Source organism: Carettochelys insculpta, chromosome 8 (assembly GCF_033958435.1).
Source record: "Carettochelys insculpta isolate YL-2023 chromosome 8, ASM3395843v1, whole genome shotgun sequence".
Classification (NCBI taxonomy): domain Eukaryota; kingdom Metazoa; phylum Chordata; order Testudines; family Carettochelyidae; genus Carettochelys; species Carettochelys insculpta.
The window spans coordinates 40,104,938-40,124,369 of NC_134144.1; the positions used below are offsets into that span (position 1 = coordinate 40,104,938).

The 19,432-nt window shown below is 38.0% G+C and overlaps 1 protein-coding gene across 11 annotated transcripts in view; it reads right to left on the reverse strand.

The window, feature by feature from the left end:
• LOC142016823 (sodium channel protein type 2 subunit alpha) overlaps positions 1-19,432 on the reverse strand; it is a 100,331-nt gene that overhangs the window by 48,291 nt on the left and 32,608 nt on the right. For all 11 annotated transcript variants that reach the window (XM_075001153.1, XM_075001150.1, XM_075001145.1 and 8 more), the window contains 2 exons: positions 16,302-16,658; positions 14,696-15,175 (listed from right to left, as the gene is read on the reverse strand). In XM_075001153.1, coding sequence (XP_074857254.1) covers positions 14,696-15,175; positions 16,302-16,658 — 837 coding nt within the window. The remainder of the gene's footprint in view (positions 1-14,695; positions 15,176-16,301; positions 16,659-19,432) is intronic.

A 19,432-nucleotide genomic window follows, 5' to 3' on the forward strand; every position in this document is an offset into this window, starting at 1 on the left:
CGTTAGAGGCATTATTCCGAGGAAGAATGTTAAATTATTATCAAGCTTCAACTTAATTTAGTGCTTGTAAAGATAATTATTAAAAAAACTGTTTTAGCTCCTGTTCCTCTTAATTTGTGCACACTGAAAACAGACAAACTTTTAAAACGATTTAATACTGAACACAAAATACATGCTTCAGGCTTAAAGAGAAGTGGTTTGCTTCTCATGTGTTCTAGTTGTACCATGTTATAATTATACTGATTTCAATAGATTTATACCAGTGTAGTTTAAGAGGAGTTTCAGGTTTATAATCCTGAGAGTATAGCTGTTATATTGGTGAAATCAAATTGTATACTGTGATTATATGAAACTGATTGAATGTCATAATTAAATTGGAATGCCCAGGCTTTGGGCCAAATTTTGATCACTTTACTGAAGTAACCCCATTGAAGTCAATGGGTGACTAGTATAAGGTGAATAATATTGGTCTTGTCTACAAATAAATCTTCCAAATCTAGCAAAACTATAGCAAAATATTTAGCAATGATGCATAAAGAAAATACACTAGAAAAACACATATGTACTACAAATTTTGTTTTCCAGGAAACCTTGCTGTCCTTAAAACAAGATTACTTAATCTTTCTCCAATACGCATGATTTGCAAAGAACCCTTATATGAATGGTGTCTGAAACTGCTATGCAAGTTAGCATCCAATATCCTGTGTTTCCTACTGTCCAGAGGACACGACACTCTACCCAATAGGAATTTTGACTGTACAGCCTATATGCAGGATGGGGCCTTTGTTAGCTGATGAGCTACAAACTTTAAAAAAAAAATTGCAGGAACCTCCAAACAACTTAGCAAGGAGTTTAGTGTCCATGATTAAATGCTACAAAATAAAATTTTACAAAATCTCTTGAGACACTAGCTGTACTATAGGGACTATTTTGTACTCTGCTTACTGTGGATATTGTAATAATGATTACAGACTCAGAAATTTTAAGTTGAGTGGTACAGCAGCATTTTCAGCTATTGCAGGAAAGGGAGATGCAGACCACCGATAAAACTTCACTCAAAAATTTTAAAGGGAAATGTGAGTGCTGTAACCCATCTTGGCAGATACATCAGTCTCAGTCCTAGAAATGGCCCAGTGTATATGAAACAGTGGATGGTCCTAGGGTCTGCCTAGGCACTGCTTTGCCCTGACTGTGATGAGATGTCATCATCTGGAATAGGTCTCTAGAATCTCATGGAAATTCTATGACCAGTCTAGAGTCAGGATAGAGTCCAGAGTGAGTATTCCTACTAATTTAAAATAAATTAGTAGTATTTGAAATGTTTGGTATGAAAGTGGACAAGGATATTGAAATCTGCAACACTAAAAATATGTATCACATTTTCTGTTACTTATGCTTTTTAATTTGTACAAAGAAGCTTAGTGGTCTCTGTGTCTTACTGTTCCTTAAACCTTGTTCCCGTAGGTTAGTGTGTCTTATTTTTACCTAAAAAGTTCTCAAGGGAAGGACTACTGTATTCTTAGGGATATAATGAAAAATATACTATAGACTCTGGAGTTTTACTCTTTCTACAGGTCTTTCTTCTATTTCCAAACCCTACAGATAGCTTGGTATCTTAAAGAAGTGAATGGAGTCTTTTTGCATACATAGCAGGAACATACCCTATAGGATATCAAAAATCATTTAGCTGACACTCACTCATTTAAGTTTTCCCAGTCATAATGGAAAACACACATAATTTTCTTCTGAACATTAAAACATGCATGATGTTAACTGCAGCTTCAGTTCACTTGGTCGGTACAGATACAGGTGGATAAGGATAATCTCTGAATTCCTCTCCTTGTTATCTCTAAGGCTGGGTCTACCCTGGAGAGTTTTGCCAGCAGAAGGGGCCTTCTGTTGACATAACTCAGGGAGCGGTTACACACTTAAAGCATTCTGTTGATAGGTTCTCGACAGAACTTTGCATTTGCCTCAACAGTATTATCCCTCAAGAATTTGAGGCATAACAATATGTCAGCAGAGTACTGTTGACAGACATGCAGTGTAGACAGAAAGGGCTTCTGGTTGCTGGGCAGCCCTCTTTGCAGAGCTGCCATTCTGCTTTCTGGCCCCAGAGGGCAGTGCAGTCTGGCAGTTCTCTGTCCACAAGGAAAGTTGTGTGGAGATGCAATCTGTTGACAGAGGTTCTGTCAAGATTCCCTTGTTGACAGTAACCTGTCAACAGATGCTTCTAGTGTAGAGTTAACCTAGCATTGCTGTTTTTATCATAAGTTCCCTGTCTGCAGGTCTTAATGCTTATCAAATAATATATGGAAAGATTTACAATGGTGAGGACTTGACAATGACTTATCTGATTTCCATGAGCTATATCAGCTTTGTGGACCAGGCTTGCAGGAAAGTCCTGCAAGAATGAAATTTTTTTTTTCATTGTGTACTATGCATATAGTTTCAATGGAACAGGGGTGCCTAGCTCCTTTAGTTTCTTTGGTAATCCAAACCTACACAAATGAGAATAAATTTAGGCCTCCTGTCTACCCAAGAACTTCACAGGGGAATCGGGGAAGTCCTATCCACAGATATGAGGTAAGAAATCACCCCATGTATATTTATGAAAGGACATACATCAAATGTGCTGTAAATTGATATTGTGCAACATGTGAAAATAAGAAACTTCAATCATCATATGAATTCAAGTCGTATTCTAAGGTAGTAGATGTAAATTTACAGAAAATATATTTTTGAAGCACCAATTTAACTATTGTGGAATACTGCCTCTATAATGGTAAAACTAATAAATAAAGAGCCAAATTCTGTAATTCTCAAGTAAGGGCCACAGAGTTTGGCTAGGTATGAATACAAATTATCAATTTCAGGAAAGCCACAAATAAGATAAACATCAAATTACATTTCAAGTAAATGCATTTATACCACAGCATTAAAATTAACTCTTAATAATACAATAAATAAATAACTTTAAAATCAAGGAAAATACTTTCTTTGTACACTATGGAATGCTGTTAAGACAGTACTTGCATCATTCCAACCTGGGCAGCATTTATAGCAAAAATGCTGCAGCAACAGCAGAGCAAACAAAAATTATGAACTGGTTAAAAATAAGCTGGAATTTGAAAAACCTATTGTTTATTTTTGTAAGATGAAAGTAAAGAGCTTAGAAACTTATCCACTGTGAAATGTGTTAATTCAGCAGGAGCCCATTGCAGGAATGAATAGTAAGTTCTTATCGATGACACTACATAAGATTTATTCAGTAACTACTTTAAAGACAGACAGATAACAAAATGAAAGATTAGGGGTAATCGACATGAGAAGAGAACAAAATGATCAAGCAGAAACACAGTATAATCTGACAATTATCAGGAATGTTAGTAATATTAGTCTTTATTAATGCAGGGTAAGTATTTGAATTTTATGGATGGTAAATTTTGTCTTACTAGTCTCTTCTCACAGAAAATTTGGTATGCTTCTTGTAAAATGCTGTAATTATAACCATATGAGTTAAAGTAGGCAGAATTACAGTCTGCTTATCAAAATAATGAATGCCAATAGCGGTTGGTATTTGAAACAAAACAAAAGTATTTTAAATTGGCTTGTCTTACTGAGAGTTCTGTTACTCCTTCACTCAACAGGCCAAGAAAAGTTCACTAAAATGGTTCTATAAAAAGAGGCAATTTAAAATACTGTAAACACAAATAGCAAATTTCAGTAACAGCCATTTTGCAGGTAGACAGCTAAATCCTACCCGAGCATGAGGTGATGCAGGGGTGGGAAAGAATATTGCATTACTCTATCTGCATCCAGCAAAAGATACATCCTGGCAAAAGTCAGGCCACTACCACATACTATATGTAGTTTAACATGTAGGTCCATTTGGTATTACCGTGGTTACTGCCAATGACAGCACACATTCAAGCCAGCCTGGGATCTAGACACCTGCTCCCTAACTTGCAGACTATGCATTTTCAGGAATATAGTGTACTTCCTAACTTATTACCTATGCACACCTCCAAAGCACCTGATAGCTTCTTTCTCTGCACACCACTATTCAAAAGAACTACACTGAGTCCACATTTATACTGGACAGTATATATGCTGCCTTTTTTGAAGCAATGCATTTCTAGATACAAACAAATTAATTATCAAAGATAATCTTTACCTTTGTTAACATGTCTTTGGCTATGCTAACAAGCCATTTGTGATCCTTATCACACACTGAATTTCTGTGTTTGAGAAAGCACATAGTCAGGTTACTTGTCAGAGTTAAGTGTTAGGATATGTCTGCACTTTAGGTAGGAGCATGCCTCCAAGCCCAGGTAAACAGACTCTAGCTATCTTTGCTTGACTGAACCACCCCCCCCCCCAAAAAAAAAAAAAAATAGCAGTGTGAACACTGCAGCAATCACACTTCAGCTCAGACCCAGGGAGCAAGTGGGCTTGAATTTCAGCAGCTAGCCTGAGCCACCACCCAGTGCCACAGCTATCACACTGCTATTTTTAGTGTGCTAGCTTGAGTGGAATGACCATGAATCTGTTTTCCTGAAAGTGGAGAAATGCACTGCTGAAGTGAAGATATCTCCAAAAGTTAGTCTATAAGGCTATGTCTAAACTATAGCAATCTGTCAACAGAAGGTACTGTTGGAAAACTTCTGGCAACAGATGGTGACGACAAACAAAAGCAGATCACTCTGTCAACCTGCTCTGTGGACAGAGAGTGGCCAAACTGCCTGACCACTCTCTTCATAGAATGGCCAACGGGAAGCAGAGCACACAGGGCTGCCCAGTGTCCTGGAAGTCCTGTCTGCCAACAGAGGGCCCTCTGGAGTGTCCACACTCGCTTTCTGTTAATAGATTCTGTTGAACAAAGGTGTTCTGCTTCCTAGTGGAATGGCAGAATGCTGCTGTAACAAGTTCCATGTTCTGCCGATTTACTGTCAACAGTAATTTGTAATGTGGATGCTCCGTGAGTTTTGTCAAGAAAACTCTCTAGTGTAGGTTTAGCCTAAGACAGGAAGATGCACAGAGAGATTTTTTTCCCTGAATAGCATACTAAGGAAATTTTCTGACTGAATGCTATCCACATTGATCTATGATGTATCTACCTTTCCTCCCATTTTGCATATAAGAAAGGTATAAAAAATACTCAACTAGATCTTAAAGTGGCATTATCCTGATCATCACACATAGATATCTTTAAAATATCACATGTACCAGTAACACTTTCAGTCATGCTTCAACTAGCAATATGATACAAGGGAAACAGCTCTTAGTTTAGCTTTTTAAATAGAACCGAACAGTTGAAAGCAATCTGACCATCAGGGAAGGACTTCAAAATGCAGCTACATACCCTAAGTCAAAAAGTTTAGATATGATTTCTTTTCTGAACTTCACACATACCTCACAGATTCATATAGTTTTGCTTTACTTACAATCAGGGCTCATTGAACTTTTCACTTTTAGGCCGTTTCTACACAGGCCACTTTCTTTGGAAGTGGCATGCTAATAAACGGCCCGAAATAGGCTAATGAGGGGTGGATGCAAATGCCCCATGCCTCATTAGCATAAAGTCACGTGATTTGGAGTCCGGAAGACCGTTCTTCTGGACTCCAAAACGCCGTTTAAAAACACAGCCCCCGGGAGGGGTCTTCCAGAAGGAAGTCCTCCTTCTGGAGGCCCCTTCTTTTGAGCGGATGCAAATAAGGAGTGGATGCAAATTCCCCACACCTCATTAGCATAAGGTCATGTGATTTGGAGTCCGGAGGACCATTCTTCTGGACTCCAAAACACTGTTTAGAAGCGCAGCCAGCGGGGGGCTTCCAAAAGGAAGTCCATCATCCAGAGGCCCCTTCTTTTGGGGAGGCCCTCTAAAAGGCGTTTTGGAGTCCAGAAGAACGGTCTTCCGGACTCCAAATCACATGACCTTATTCTAATGAGATGTGGGGAATTTGCATCCGCTCCTCATTTGCATCCACCCAAAAGAAGAGTCCTCCAGAAGAAGGACTTCCTTCCAGAAGACCTCTCCCAGGGCTGCGTTTCTAAATGGAGTTTTGGAGTCTGGAAGAACAGTCTTCCAGACTCCAAATCACGTGACCTTATGCTAATGAGGCACAGGGAATTTGCATCCGCTGAAAAGAAAGGGCCTCCAGAAGAAGGATTTCCTTCTGGAAGACCTCTCTGGGGGCTGTGCTTCTAAATGGCGTTTTGGAGTCTGGAAGAACAGTCTTCCAGATTCCAAATCACATGATCTTATGCTAATGAGGCACGGGGAATTTGCATCCACCCCTCATTAGCATATTTCGGGCCATGTATTAGCATGCCACTTTCGAAAAAAGTGGTCTGTGTAGAAACGGCCTTATTTATTTTGTTGAAATCAGGGTGAAAGGGAGAAAGGAATCAAGGAGCAAAACAAGAGAGAGTAGAAAGATGGTACAGACAGAGACCCTGTTTATTTTAAAGTTTTTTTCCAAATACCAATAGAAAAATATTTAAAATAGCATGCAGAATAGTCTCCTAATTTCTCACCCAAATCACGTATATAAGAGTTGCATGGATATGAATAGTCAAATGAGATGATCTGTGATGAAAATGGTGACACAGTCAATTTGAATACATGTTTATCACCAACTAAAAAAGCCAAATTGCTCAAAAAAGAATTCAACTTCACATTTTCCGGTCCAAATTTTAATTTCAGCATGCACCACTGCAACTCTGTAATAAAAAGCAGAATGTGGATGTCATGTCCTAATATAAAGAGGCATAATAATTCTGTGAGTTGAAAGAAATGGGAGATTGCAACTAAAGGCAAATTGGTGGGTATTGACTACAACTGGACAAATGCCATTAAAACAAATAATGAAAATTCTTGTGATGAACGTACTGCTATGCTTTGCGGTTGCTCAGAACCTACTTTATTTGCCTATTTAGGACTAGTCAGGTAACTACCAGACATGAAGAGCAGTTCAAATACCTACAAAAGCATTTGTGTTAGAGGTAAATGCTTCTTTCTAAAGGCTTTAATTTGCACAAACCAACATGAATGTTTATGGACAATTCTCTGACGGAGAAAGAGGCTCCTGTTTATCAAGTTTAGTTAATCTAACTGGGAGCAGAAACAATATCATGTGATTAATTGATTGATCACATAGCATGGAATTACAAAATACCAATATTCTGCGAACAATCTGTGAAAAATCCATATGCTGAACTTTTTTATATAAACTATTTATAAAACAATTATAATGAATAATGGCAAAATCCCAGACTGTTGTCAAGTACGTTTTTTCACTGAACAGAATTTTACGACCCCTAATTGCAGTCAATGTCCACATTTTCATTCAGCTGTTTTACAGTGCATATTGTAATTTTACAGATGGACTAAAAATAATATTGCTTCATGACATAATAAATAGTACACAGTTTGAACTTCCCTAGTCTGGCACCCTTGGGGTCTAACCAGTGCCAAACCAGAGAATTTGCAAAATCATGGGAGGTCAATATTGTCTAGCAGCATTACCTTACTGAGCTCACATGAGAGCTAAATAACAGCAGAACACTGAGAGCCAGGACTGATAGCTGTAAGTTAACTTTATGGGACCACAGGAAATTTGACCACACCTATGAAAAGTGGTCATCTGGTTGAACTAAAATCATGCCAGACCCCAGATGTTGCCAGACAAGAGTGTGCTGGACTGGAAAGATTCAACCTGTAGTAATGCTGAGTAGGTGAGATGGAAGACAGAAGAAAAGAAGAGATCCCTTGATCAACATTAATTTTACCTTGCTGACCACAATTTTCATTTTACTTGCGACTCAAAAGCTTCCTCATAGTTTTATCACTTTTAGATTTTTTTTGCCTTTTTTTTTCAGGATGGGCAGCCTCCATTTACAATTTAAAAGTTTCCAAGATGAACAAAATGGGCTAGATTTTTCTATCAGCTCTCTCTCTGCAACCCTAGTTCAATGTGCCCGTGTGTGTATGAGAGAGCAGAACTGGTTTTCAAATGTTTGATTGGCAGAATATCAGTTTGGTGTAAGCTATTTTACCAGATGATGGTAACACATCATCACACACACAATTCATTCTATGGTGCTTCTATTACTGTTTCATATAGTCAACAATAACTAAATTACCTATACAGGATTTAGGAACAACAAATATTTCTGAATAAAATAAATATAAATAAACAATGCAGCCCAAGTGAATGCTTATCTGAATTTACAAATCATCTTAATTAAAATGAAAATATGACAGTATGAGAAAATTCTGAAACAACAAAAAACTTTCTATTATCAATATAACATACTCCTAGGCCAATTAAAAATGTTTTCAATGGTTATGATAAACAATATTCTACTTGGCCCCTCTTATACCTTAGCTACTTCAAAACTAAATCCCAAAACTTTATCATCAGAGCTGGAAAACTTATATAGCATGCACTTCAAAAATTTATTAGAATGTTTTTAAAAAGTTCATGGATAAGTCAGCATCTCATTCATAAAAATACTGGGAGTGCCAATCTTGCTGACCATGCGGTGATGTGAGTCACATGACTCAGCAAAGAGCAGTTTTGAATGTTTTTACTATATTGCAATGGATGGGCAAGAAACATAGCTGAATAGCATGCATGCCAGTCAATATCCATCAGAAAAAGATCGTATATATTTATAACTTGTTTAGGTAACCTGTGTAAAATTGGTGATACGTTGATCTGCCTGGTTAAAAAAGTACCAGAGTTGCATTCTTGATTGATCCAGCTTGATTTTATGCCTGTGAGAAGTAAGAATGGTAGGAAATGAAGTTCAAGATTCTAAGTATCTCTTTTTATTGCTCTGGAAACTCTTACACATATTTGCTGATTAAAGACTTCAAACATTTATTTTAAGTACATTCAGAGAAATATAATGACGTGTAAGAGTGTAAAATAATAAATGCTTTTTAGACTTCTGAATCCTGATTAAAAGAAAAATACATTATAACATGATTACAACAGCTTTAGAAGATGCCTGTATTTGCATTAAGAGATTTAAAAAATATCAGATGAATATGTTTGGCAAAATTACTATCCTGAAACCTATACTTTGGAGGGAAATCCAATGGAACACTATTTCTATAATACCCACATTGTCTAAAAGCTGGAGCCAATATTCAATAAAGGAATGAAAAAAATACTTTTGTCTTCACTGGGTGCTGGAATGAGCCAGAGTACCAATATGTTATGTGACAGTAAGTTGGGACCAATTCTGCAAACCCTCATTGATGTGAGTACTTCTTACTCATAGTAGTAGCATCATATATGTTAAGGGCCCTATATGTGTGGCAAAGGGATGAGGGCAATCTGTGGCTAAAAAACAGAGTAAAGGAGAGGCAGTTAGAGACAAAAAACATCTTTTAAAAGGTGGAAGCCAAATCTTACAGAAGAAAATAGAAAATATCACAAATTTGTGCAAGCCAAGTGTGGAAGTATAATTTGGCAGGCCAACAATGAATTATAAAAGCAACTAGTAACAGACACAAAAATTAACAAAAAAAAAACTTCTAAAGTGCATCAAAAGTAGGAAGATTACCAAAGAGTGGAGCCACTGGATGACAGAGATGCTAAAACAATACTCAAGGAAGATAAGGCCATTGAAGGGAAGATAAATGAATTCTTTGCATCAGTCTCCACGTTGGATGTGAGGGAGATTCCTACAAATAAGACAGTTTTAGGTGACAAATCTAAAAACTGTCCCAGATTGAGGTGTCAATAGAGGAGGTTTTGGATTAAAATAAACATTAATAAGTAACCAGGACCAGATTATGTTCACACAAATGTTCTTAGGGAATTCAAATGTGAAATTGCAGAACTGTGGCATGTAACCTGTCATTTAAATCAGCTTCTATACCATATGACTGACGGATAGCTTACAAGAAGGCAATTTTTAAAAAAGTTCCAGGGGTGATCTCAGCAATCATAGGCCAGCAATCTGAATATAAGCATCAGGCAAATTGGTTGAAACCATAGTAAAAAATGAAGACTGAACATAGACTGACATAATATACTGGGGAAGAGTTAACACAGCTTCTTCATAGAGAACTCATGTCTCAATAATCTTCTGGAATTTTCTGAGGAGGTCAATAAACATGTGGACAAAAGTGATACAGTGTATATAGTATACGTGGACTTTCAAAAACCCTTTCATAAGGGCCCTCACCAAAAGCTCTTAAGCAAAGTAGGCAGCCATGGGCTAAGAGAGGTCTTCTGATGGATCAGTAACTGATGAAAAGGTGGCAAACAAAGCATAGAAATAAATGGTTAGTTTCACAGTCAAGAGGTGTGAATAACAAGATCTCTCCGGGATCTGTACTCAGACCAATGCTTTTCAACGTGTGTGTAAATAATCTGGAAAATGGGTAAACAATGAAGTGGTAAAATTTGCGGATGATAAAAAAATTTGTCAAGATAAATCCAAAGCAGACTGCAAAGATTTACAAAGGAATTTGACAACACTGGGTGACTGTAGGAAAAAAAGACAAATGAAATTCAGTGCTGATAAATGGGACTTAATGCACTTTGTAAAACATAGTCCTAGCTATACACACAAGATGAAGGAGTCTAATTTAGTTGTTACTATTAAAGAAAAAGTTATTGGAATCTTTTAAGTAGTTCTCTGAAAACATCTACTTATTCCATCTACATCAGCCAAAAAAGAATATTAGGAACCATTAGAAAAGGGATAGATAATAAGATAGAGCATATAATGCCTTTATATAATGCCAGGCAAGCCCATACCTTGAATACTGTATTCAGTCTGGTTGTTCCATATCAGAAATGGTATATCAACACTCTGCCATGTGCTAATGCCCCTATCAGAAAAGAGGATATGTGGCCCAAAACAAGGACTTCTCAGGACTTCATGTTCATGGCTTCAGGTAGCATTATAATTTCTATATACTGTATCTATGACCAGTAAGTTGACTGTAAAACAAAATCAGTGAAATCTTGGCTCCACTAAAGCTGATGAGGAGTTTTCCCATCAACTTCAATGGAGCCAAGACATCACACAAGACATTTTGTCTTGCAGTTATTTAGTAGGTGGGGGAGCTTGACATGAAAATAGAAGAATGTCCTTTTATTAAGAATCTTCTTTTATGACAGGTAATCTACAGAAACATCCTCATTCTTCCCTATAACACACCTCAAAGTACAGCAGAATCACCTGAAGAGGAGCATAAACTAGATTTAGTTGGATAATTATTTTATATCCATGTCGACTGACAGGGACTACCACAGTATCAGCAAGAATCCCCCCTCTGATGAGAGCTGAAAGCATAGCTTCTTTAGCATTACCATTCTTGCATGATGTGTGCCAACGAGAAGGCCTCTGAACAATTACATTTGTAACACTCTGTCCTTTGCAAAATATCAGAAAGGTCTTATATATATATATATATATATATATATATATATATATATATATATATATATATCTCAGAAGCACATTAATCCAATGAACTTTCAAGAGCTTTGAAATTTACAGTAAGGATTGATTTTTAGGCTAATAGTTCGACCCAGAAACTGACTATTCCTTGTAGCAAAAAACTGAATCTTACTATTAAGAAGAAAAATGCTAGTGGGAAAACTTGTGTCATTTTGTAAACAAAAAAGGAATATTTAACAGTATTTCAGGATAGCAAGTTGAACCAAAACAGAGTAATAAACATATTTACAGAACTACTCCTGAGGTTAATTTTGTAGAACCTACAGCTTTAAAATTGCAGGCTAATCTAATTAGAAGTTCCAAATTACTTTCAGCAATGTATCTGCAGAGAGTGTAAGAACATTAATCCTTTTTATTAAAATCTGAAGCATGTGGCAGCTTTTATCAGAGTAACTGAGAAAAATTCATAACTACTGTTAGCAGAGGAATCGCTATTGAAACGTAGTAACAGAATTGCACCATTTACACAAGTACAAATTCTGTTCACTGTTTTCCCAGATTATCATTGATCCCTCAAAATGCAAGAGAAGAGGTTTATGAAATTTCCAAGTTATGTCCAATCATTAGTAAATAACATCTTACAGTACACCTGTGAAATAGGAATCACTACACCAATCCTACAAACAGAAAAAATGGGAGAGAACCCAGATGATCTGGCCAGGGCTACAGATATACTTAGTAAAAGAGCTGGGAATAGAACCTAGAATTCCTGTTTACCAGCTGTGCCATGATTTGATCTCTACAGAATGACCCTTCCAGGAATGATACAAATATTTAGTGTTGATGTAGCCATGTCGGTTAAAGGATACTAGAAGGGTAAGGTGAGTGAAGTGCTACCTTTAATTAGATCAACCTCTTGTGGGGAAAGAATTAAGCTTTAGAGCTTATACAGAGCTCTGATAAAGAAGTTGAGCCAATAAAAGGCACTACCTCACTTACCTTGTATCACAAAGGTTTACACCACTTTTAGATAAGGACATAAAACTTAGTTGTTTCTGGGAAACTGAGTTAACCATCAGAACTAACCTTCCAGAAGCAGTAATATCAATGCCCGAGAACAATTATCTTCAAGCGGAGCTAATGCAAAGGATATTTCTGAAAAGGCATACAGTTTGCTAAATACCCAGTTAAGAGACTGGACAGTTAAATAAAGAAAAGATCCAGGAAGCAAAATTAAAAAAAAAAAAAAAAAAAAAAGATTCTGGTGAGGCCCTCAGGGATCTGTAGACTCCAGTGTTTGGGAATCTATCCTGAGAACAAAGAACAGACTACAAAAGCAAAAGTGGATGCCTGAAATGTGTCTAAATAAATGCTTTCAGCAATAAGCACAAAGAGTGCAAGATAAAAGGAAAGCCATTCCATTAATAAGTGGACCCTAATCTGACATTTACACAAAATTACTTGGATTTGGGTGAGAGCTCAGAATAGGAAGGAGAGAGAGAGAGAGCGAGAGAGCGCTTTTTAAATATACCATAATTCATGGTCCTGGTCTTAGTTGCACTACTGATTATGTCACAGTTTTGATGATCACAGAATTTTTCTTTATCATCATTCATATTATACTATCTATTGCCTGATGCACCACTGACAATTACAGTCACAGTACATCCAATTATGTAGAATACAATGGTAGTACTTTGATGTCCTACTGAATTCCTCATATGGAAAATGCTATCCATTTTACACAAAGTAATAAATTTAGCCTGACAATACCACTGTAATTTATACAACTATTATTCCCATTTTACAGATGAAGAGAGAGACACACTGATTATTTCACTTCATCAAAATAACACAAAACTCTCAGTCATAGTATGAACCATACAATGATCTTTTCTCCCCAAAATCTAAGACAGCATATGGATAGCACTGATAGTTGTGTTAAGAGTGAAGGTGAAGAGTTATTTTAGGAAAAATGTTTAGAAAGATGGATAAACAGATTGCTCTAGGATCAGGATTATACCAAGAAACTACATGATTTAGGTAGAGGAGAAGAAACAACTTATGTCACTGTTGTCACCTGAACAAAACAGATTGCATGTCAGAAAGACTTTGATAAGCTTCGTAGTAAATTTGGATGTCTCTCGTAGCAGTAAAAGCTCTGAAATGGATCATCATGGAACAATGTACCAACCAAACTTCTTGTAAACTGTGGGTGGTGGGGGGAGGAGGGGATATTTCTTTTTCTTCTCTAGTGTAGATTAAAAGAGTTCAGCAGATATATGCCCTATGTTTGCACTTAGGACATGTAGGTCTCGTAGAGGAATAATAAGAATAAACCTTACAATGTCAGTGGTCTATTAAACCACTTTTCCTGCTCTATACTGAAACATATTTTCAACAACAATGTACAAACTAAACACTCTTAATAGTTAAATAAAACTATATTTTTAAAATGTGCCACTGAAGGAATTTCCCTAGAGAAACTGGAAAAAGTGGCTACAGGTATGACTTAGACAGTGGGGAAAAAGGAAATTTAATCAGTGTCCAGGAAAACAATTGGATTCAATTGCTTCGGCACTTGCAGGATAATGATTGGTGGCTGCATGTAAGTGCTTGATATTGGGATAAAAGCTTCCAGAGAGTTTTTTCACTATGTAACTGGTTTAGATCTAGCCCTAACTGGTGGTTGTTACCATCTGTTGTCATGTTAGTGGTGTTTATGGAATGGGTTGATGATCATAGTACAGAATCCAAGTGCTGTATTCTGAAAAAAGCTCTAGTCAACATTGGCACTCTTTTACAGTCTCAAAGAGGTCAAAGATCGTAAGGAATGGAGACTGTTACTTCTAGAAGTGGAACCCTCCAGAATTCTGTTGGAATACTAAGACATATTGGTGAGGCAGCTAGGGGAAAAGTTGCACTATTGCTGCACGTTCAGTACCAGTACCCTGCATAAAGAAAGGACATCCATTTCCTCGGCTAGAAAATGGGCACCTTTTGCAATTATTAAAATATCTCAATAAAGTAAAAATGAAAAATAGAAATTAATCTTAATTTTCAAAAAGCATCTTCATTGTCACATATATCAAAAATTTTACTTCTTTCACATTTGAAACTTGCAACCTTTGATCAAATTTTTATTATACTGTTACAAGATTTTATATGGCACTATAAAGGAATAGAACTTAGATTTTAAATCAAAACTAAAATAGAAAAAAAACCACAACTTTTCTTGATAAATATAAAATAGTCCTACCTCTTTGCTTTCTTCTAGATCTGACTCGCTGCTAAACTCTTCTGTATTTAAATTTTCGAAATCTGATTCCCCGACAGCAATTGGTACTGTCACAGTGAGACTTGGATTGTTTATGAATGACATGTAATCACTTTCATCGACGACATACTTTTCCACGCTGCTGCCTACGCCACTGGTAGTTCCATTCCCATCTTTAAGATAGTTAAGGTCTTTACCTATTTCTACAACAGTGTGGTTGGAGATGCAGCTGTCTTTTTTGTTGTTTAGATCTTCAAGAGGCTTGATTTCATCTAAAGCTTTTTGTTTCCTAACAAAGGCTTTTTGGATGAATTCACGTGCTTTTCTTTTTACAAAATCTATTCCCTTCTGAATCCTTCCCACTGCAATTTGGAGATTGTTCATTTCATTATCATCATCAGTAGCTGCAAGGTTGTCTGAACTAAAGGAGCTCAGTAGCAAGGCCAGAAAGAGGTTGAGTACCTAAAAAACAGTAAGCAGAAAACATAGCTGGATGTCTTATTTTTTAAGTGACGACAGTGACTCATTTAATGTTTAATGACAATTTTTATTTCATGATTAGCAGAATATCAAACTATCTAATGGCCATTTTACTGTTTCTTGCCAACAGCATTTTTAGGTTGCAAATCCCACAAAATGCACTTGGCTAGATGACAAGGTGAAAACCCCATCAAAAAGTCAAGTCCAACTCCATATAAGCACTTTGAACGGCAGTGTGCATGGGGCAGGTGAAGGCACGTGCAGAGATGCTGAGAGAGGTGGGACCAGACCCACCCTCTTCCCTGATGGGGGGATTGTGTAGGACTCACAGAGGCTACTACAGTCATTAGGAGACAGTTGTGCAGCCACTTCATACCTTCATACCATGGGAACGGGATATTTTCTTCCTCGCCTCTCCCACCAGCAATCTGCCCACATTCTTGGGCTAATACTTAGCAAATTCTTGGACTTTATTAATTAAATAAATATGACAATCAGAATAATAATACTGAATAAATGCTACAGAAATAAATACTAATACAATGTAATGTATTATGTTGAGTGTTCTGAGCCTAAAGAGTTATCCCTGAGCCTCTGTGTTCTGAGTGCCAGGAGCCTGAGTCATTTCAGATGATTAGCTACATGTCCTAAGGACCCAGACAATCCACAAGCAGGGACCTAAGCTGGTGATGGCAGGTATACAGGATCCTAATGAAAGCAGCCACTCCAGTCTGCTGAGTGTCACTACTTTGTTGGGAGTGCTCTTTGATATGGGACAGACTACTCCTGCTCCAGTTTGTGCACCTGCTGCTGCCTATGTCCACTTCTGTTCGAGTTACAGCCAGTCACCTGGCTGTCCTGACACACTACACGTGTCACAGAGGGAGCATTGCTAGTATAGGGTGCTGTCTGTAAATAAGTAAGAAATGTGTGAAAGAATGTTCACAGAGCCATCGATTCACATTTCAGATTCAATTATAATGTTATCATTTCTTATTTTGAGTAAATTATTACATGAATTTAAATAATTTAAATTTTAAAATGTTGGCCCTTAAGCATCTTTAGTTTACCCAGTTAAAATTAGAAGCAAAATAAATTAAGTACATACCACTAGATTTCCAATCACCATGACCATCATGAAAACAATAAGGCACATGGCTTGCCCTGCAACCTCCATGCAATCCCACATAGTCTCTATCCATTCTCCACACAGCACTCGGAATACAATCAAGAAAGAGTGGAAGAAGTCATGCATGTGCCAGCGTGGAAGTTCACAGTCATTGGAGATCTTGCAGACACATTCCTTGTAGCTTTTTCCAAACAGCTGCATACCAACCACAGCAAAAATGAAGACAATGATGGCCAGCACCAGTGTCAAATTTCCCAAAGCCCCTACTGAGTTACCAATAATCTTTATCAGCATATTCAGTGTTGGCCAAGATTTTGCCAATTTGAAAACTCGAAGCTGGAAAATAAGAGCAAAGCAAGGTTGTTATTGATTCTGCTAATTATAATGCAATCATCAGTGTACTTCAGTTACCAAAAACCTGTAAGTGTAAAATGTCTTTTAATAGTTGCGGCATTTAGTTACCACATAAATATTTTCACAGATGCTGCCCAAGAAAGCTTAGCAGGTTTCTACAATAAGGCACCTACCAACTGAAGTCCTAATTCAAGACCCTAATAGTAAAATAGTAGTCTTTCAGTGCAGTCTTTCAAATGCCACAGAACATCAGACTGTGCCTTCTTCTGCAACCACATGAAAAAAGAGAAAACCGCTCTATTGAGATCAATAGAGCTACAGTGAACATGCTTACCGTGTTCACTGAAAGACCAACAGATACTTTGGAGCATAAACTTTTGTGGGCAAAGACCTGCTTCATCAGATGCATGACGAAGTGGGTCTTTGCCCACAAAAGCTTATGTTCCAAAATATCTGTTAGTCTGTAAGGTGCCACAGGACTTCTTGTTGTTCTCGAAGACACAGACTAACATGGCTACCTCTCTGATACATGTTCACTGACTTTCTCAAGGATATAATTCCCCTAGACACAATGCAATTTAGTTGCTAGCAAGCCACAGAAAATACCCGATGTCCTTTAGAAATCATAAAATAAAATTATTTTGCTTTCAACTCAATGTAATAGAATACAGTAGAACCCCGAGATATGTGCACTAGAGTTGCGCGTATCTCAGGTTAATGTGACTCTGAGGGGTGGGGAGCTGGCACTAGCTCTGGGTTGCCCGCCACTCAGGGGAGCCAGGAAACTGACCAGCACAGCCAGACCCTCACCCTCAGCCTGTTCCTTTACCCTCCCTCTTTCACACACAGATCCTCCCATGCCCACTCTGCTCCTGCACCCTCCCTCCCACCCTTATCCCCCACTTCAGGCTGCTTTTTTACCCCCTCCCATCCAGACACCAAACATCCACCTCCAGCTTGCTTCTGCACCCTTCCTTCTGCTCAGACCCCCACCTTCAGCCTGTTCCTTTACCCTTCCTCTCCTTCGCAATACTGAACCATGAGCATCCTGTTCTTAGTCCCACTAGGAACCCCAGAAAACGTAATGTGGCCTGCAGGAAACCCTGAACCTCAGTCCCGCCCTCTCTACTCCCTGCCCATGGTGCTGGAGTGTGAGGGGGGTGAGGTGTCTCTGTCAGGGGCCATATCAATGAGAGTGACAGTTTTGGGGGCTTTTTTCTCATATTTATGTGGCCCCCAATTTATTTTTCTGTGGATCAGTGGCTCCCAACCCCAAAAAGTTCCCCACCCCTGCAATAGATGAAGTTGTTGAGGCAATGAAGACCAATGGTACGTCTCCAATCTTTCTTCTTTGGAATTAGAAAGTAGTGAGAATAAAATTCCCTGCTCCTGAATTCTAAGAGCATTTCCTCTACCACTCCAATTTGAATAAGGAAATCCATCTCTTGCCTCAAAGGTCTTTGGTGAAAAGTCTCGAAGAAAAATGGGAAGCATGCAAAAGGGACTGGAACAGTTTGAAACTGGATGGCTGTGTCTACACTTGGCCAAAACTTCAAAATGGCCATTTTGAACTTTACTAATGAAGCGCTGAAATACAGATAGGAATAAGGGGATCACCAGATAGGAATAAGGGGATTTCGAAATTGCCAGGATCCTTTCAAAAAGGAGCACCACCTGGACGAGCCACGCGGCTGCAAGCCGTGTCAATTTCGAAGTGCCGTGGCTGCCGGCATTCTAATGAGGCGCTGAATATGTATTTCAGCACTTCATTAGTAAACTTCGAAATGGCCATTTGCATGGCCTTTTCAAAGTTTTGGGCTAGTGTAGACACAGCCGATGTGAAACAACTCGCTGATTATCTCCAGGGCTCACTTGTCTAAACTCAGGCTTCTTGGACATAGGAAAGAAAGTTGCCAAAAGGGTTGGAAGCAGAAGAATTTGAAAGTCAATGAGCAAGACTCTAGATGTATCCATCAAAACTGTTGTTTGCTGAAGCCCCAGACTAGGGAGCAACTCAGGAAGAAATCAGTGAAATTGCTACCTCTTCCACATGAACTACAAGCAGTGCTTTTTTGTGTTGGCACTCACTGGTACTGAGTACTGGCACCTCAGCAGCTCCAGCTGCAGGATTGGCTGGGAGGGAAGTGCAGGGAGCCATCTGAGTGGCAGCTCCTCTTTTATTTTATTTTATTTTATTTTATTTTTACAGAAAAAAACACTGAGTACAAGTATACTTGGGTGGGTATTAATGGAAATATTCAAACACTTTAGCAGATGCCTGATATGTCCTATCTAACCTTTTTCGTAACACCATGGTGTGTGTTGGCAAGATCAATTTGGATGGTTTGAGTAGTCCAGTGTTACCAATATGGTTAGATATCTATATGGTTAGATATCCCATTGCAGCATATCCAGACACTTTTGTTATTTCTTTTGGATGTCCTCCAGGGATAATCTAGCCTGGAAACCCTTAGCTCATTCATAGAAGCAGTGGATGGAAGAAGATGATAGTCAGAACTGGTATCTTTCTATGGAGTAATTATGCCCACATAGTTCATCTTTACCACATTTTGACTATTCTGTGTGGGAAATGAACCCTTGAATAGTGGATCTTTACCAGGAAAATGTCCTTATACTGTGGGCAACTAAGCCAAATGGCACAGAATGCTTATAAATATTAAGCTAAAACTAATAAGCTTAAAAACTTTAGGAGAACTAGTCCCAGAAGGGTGGCTGTGTTAGCCTGTAACCTCACA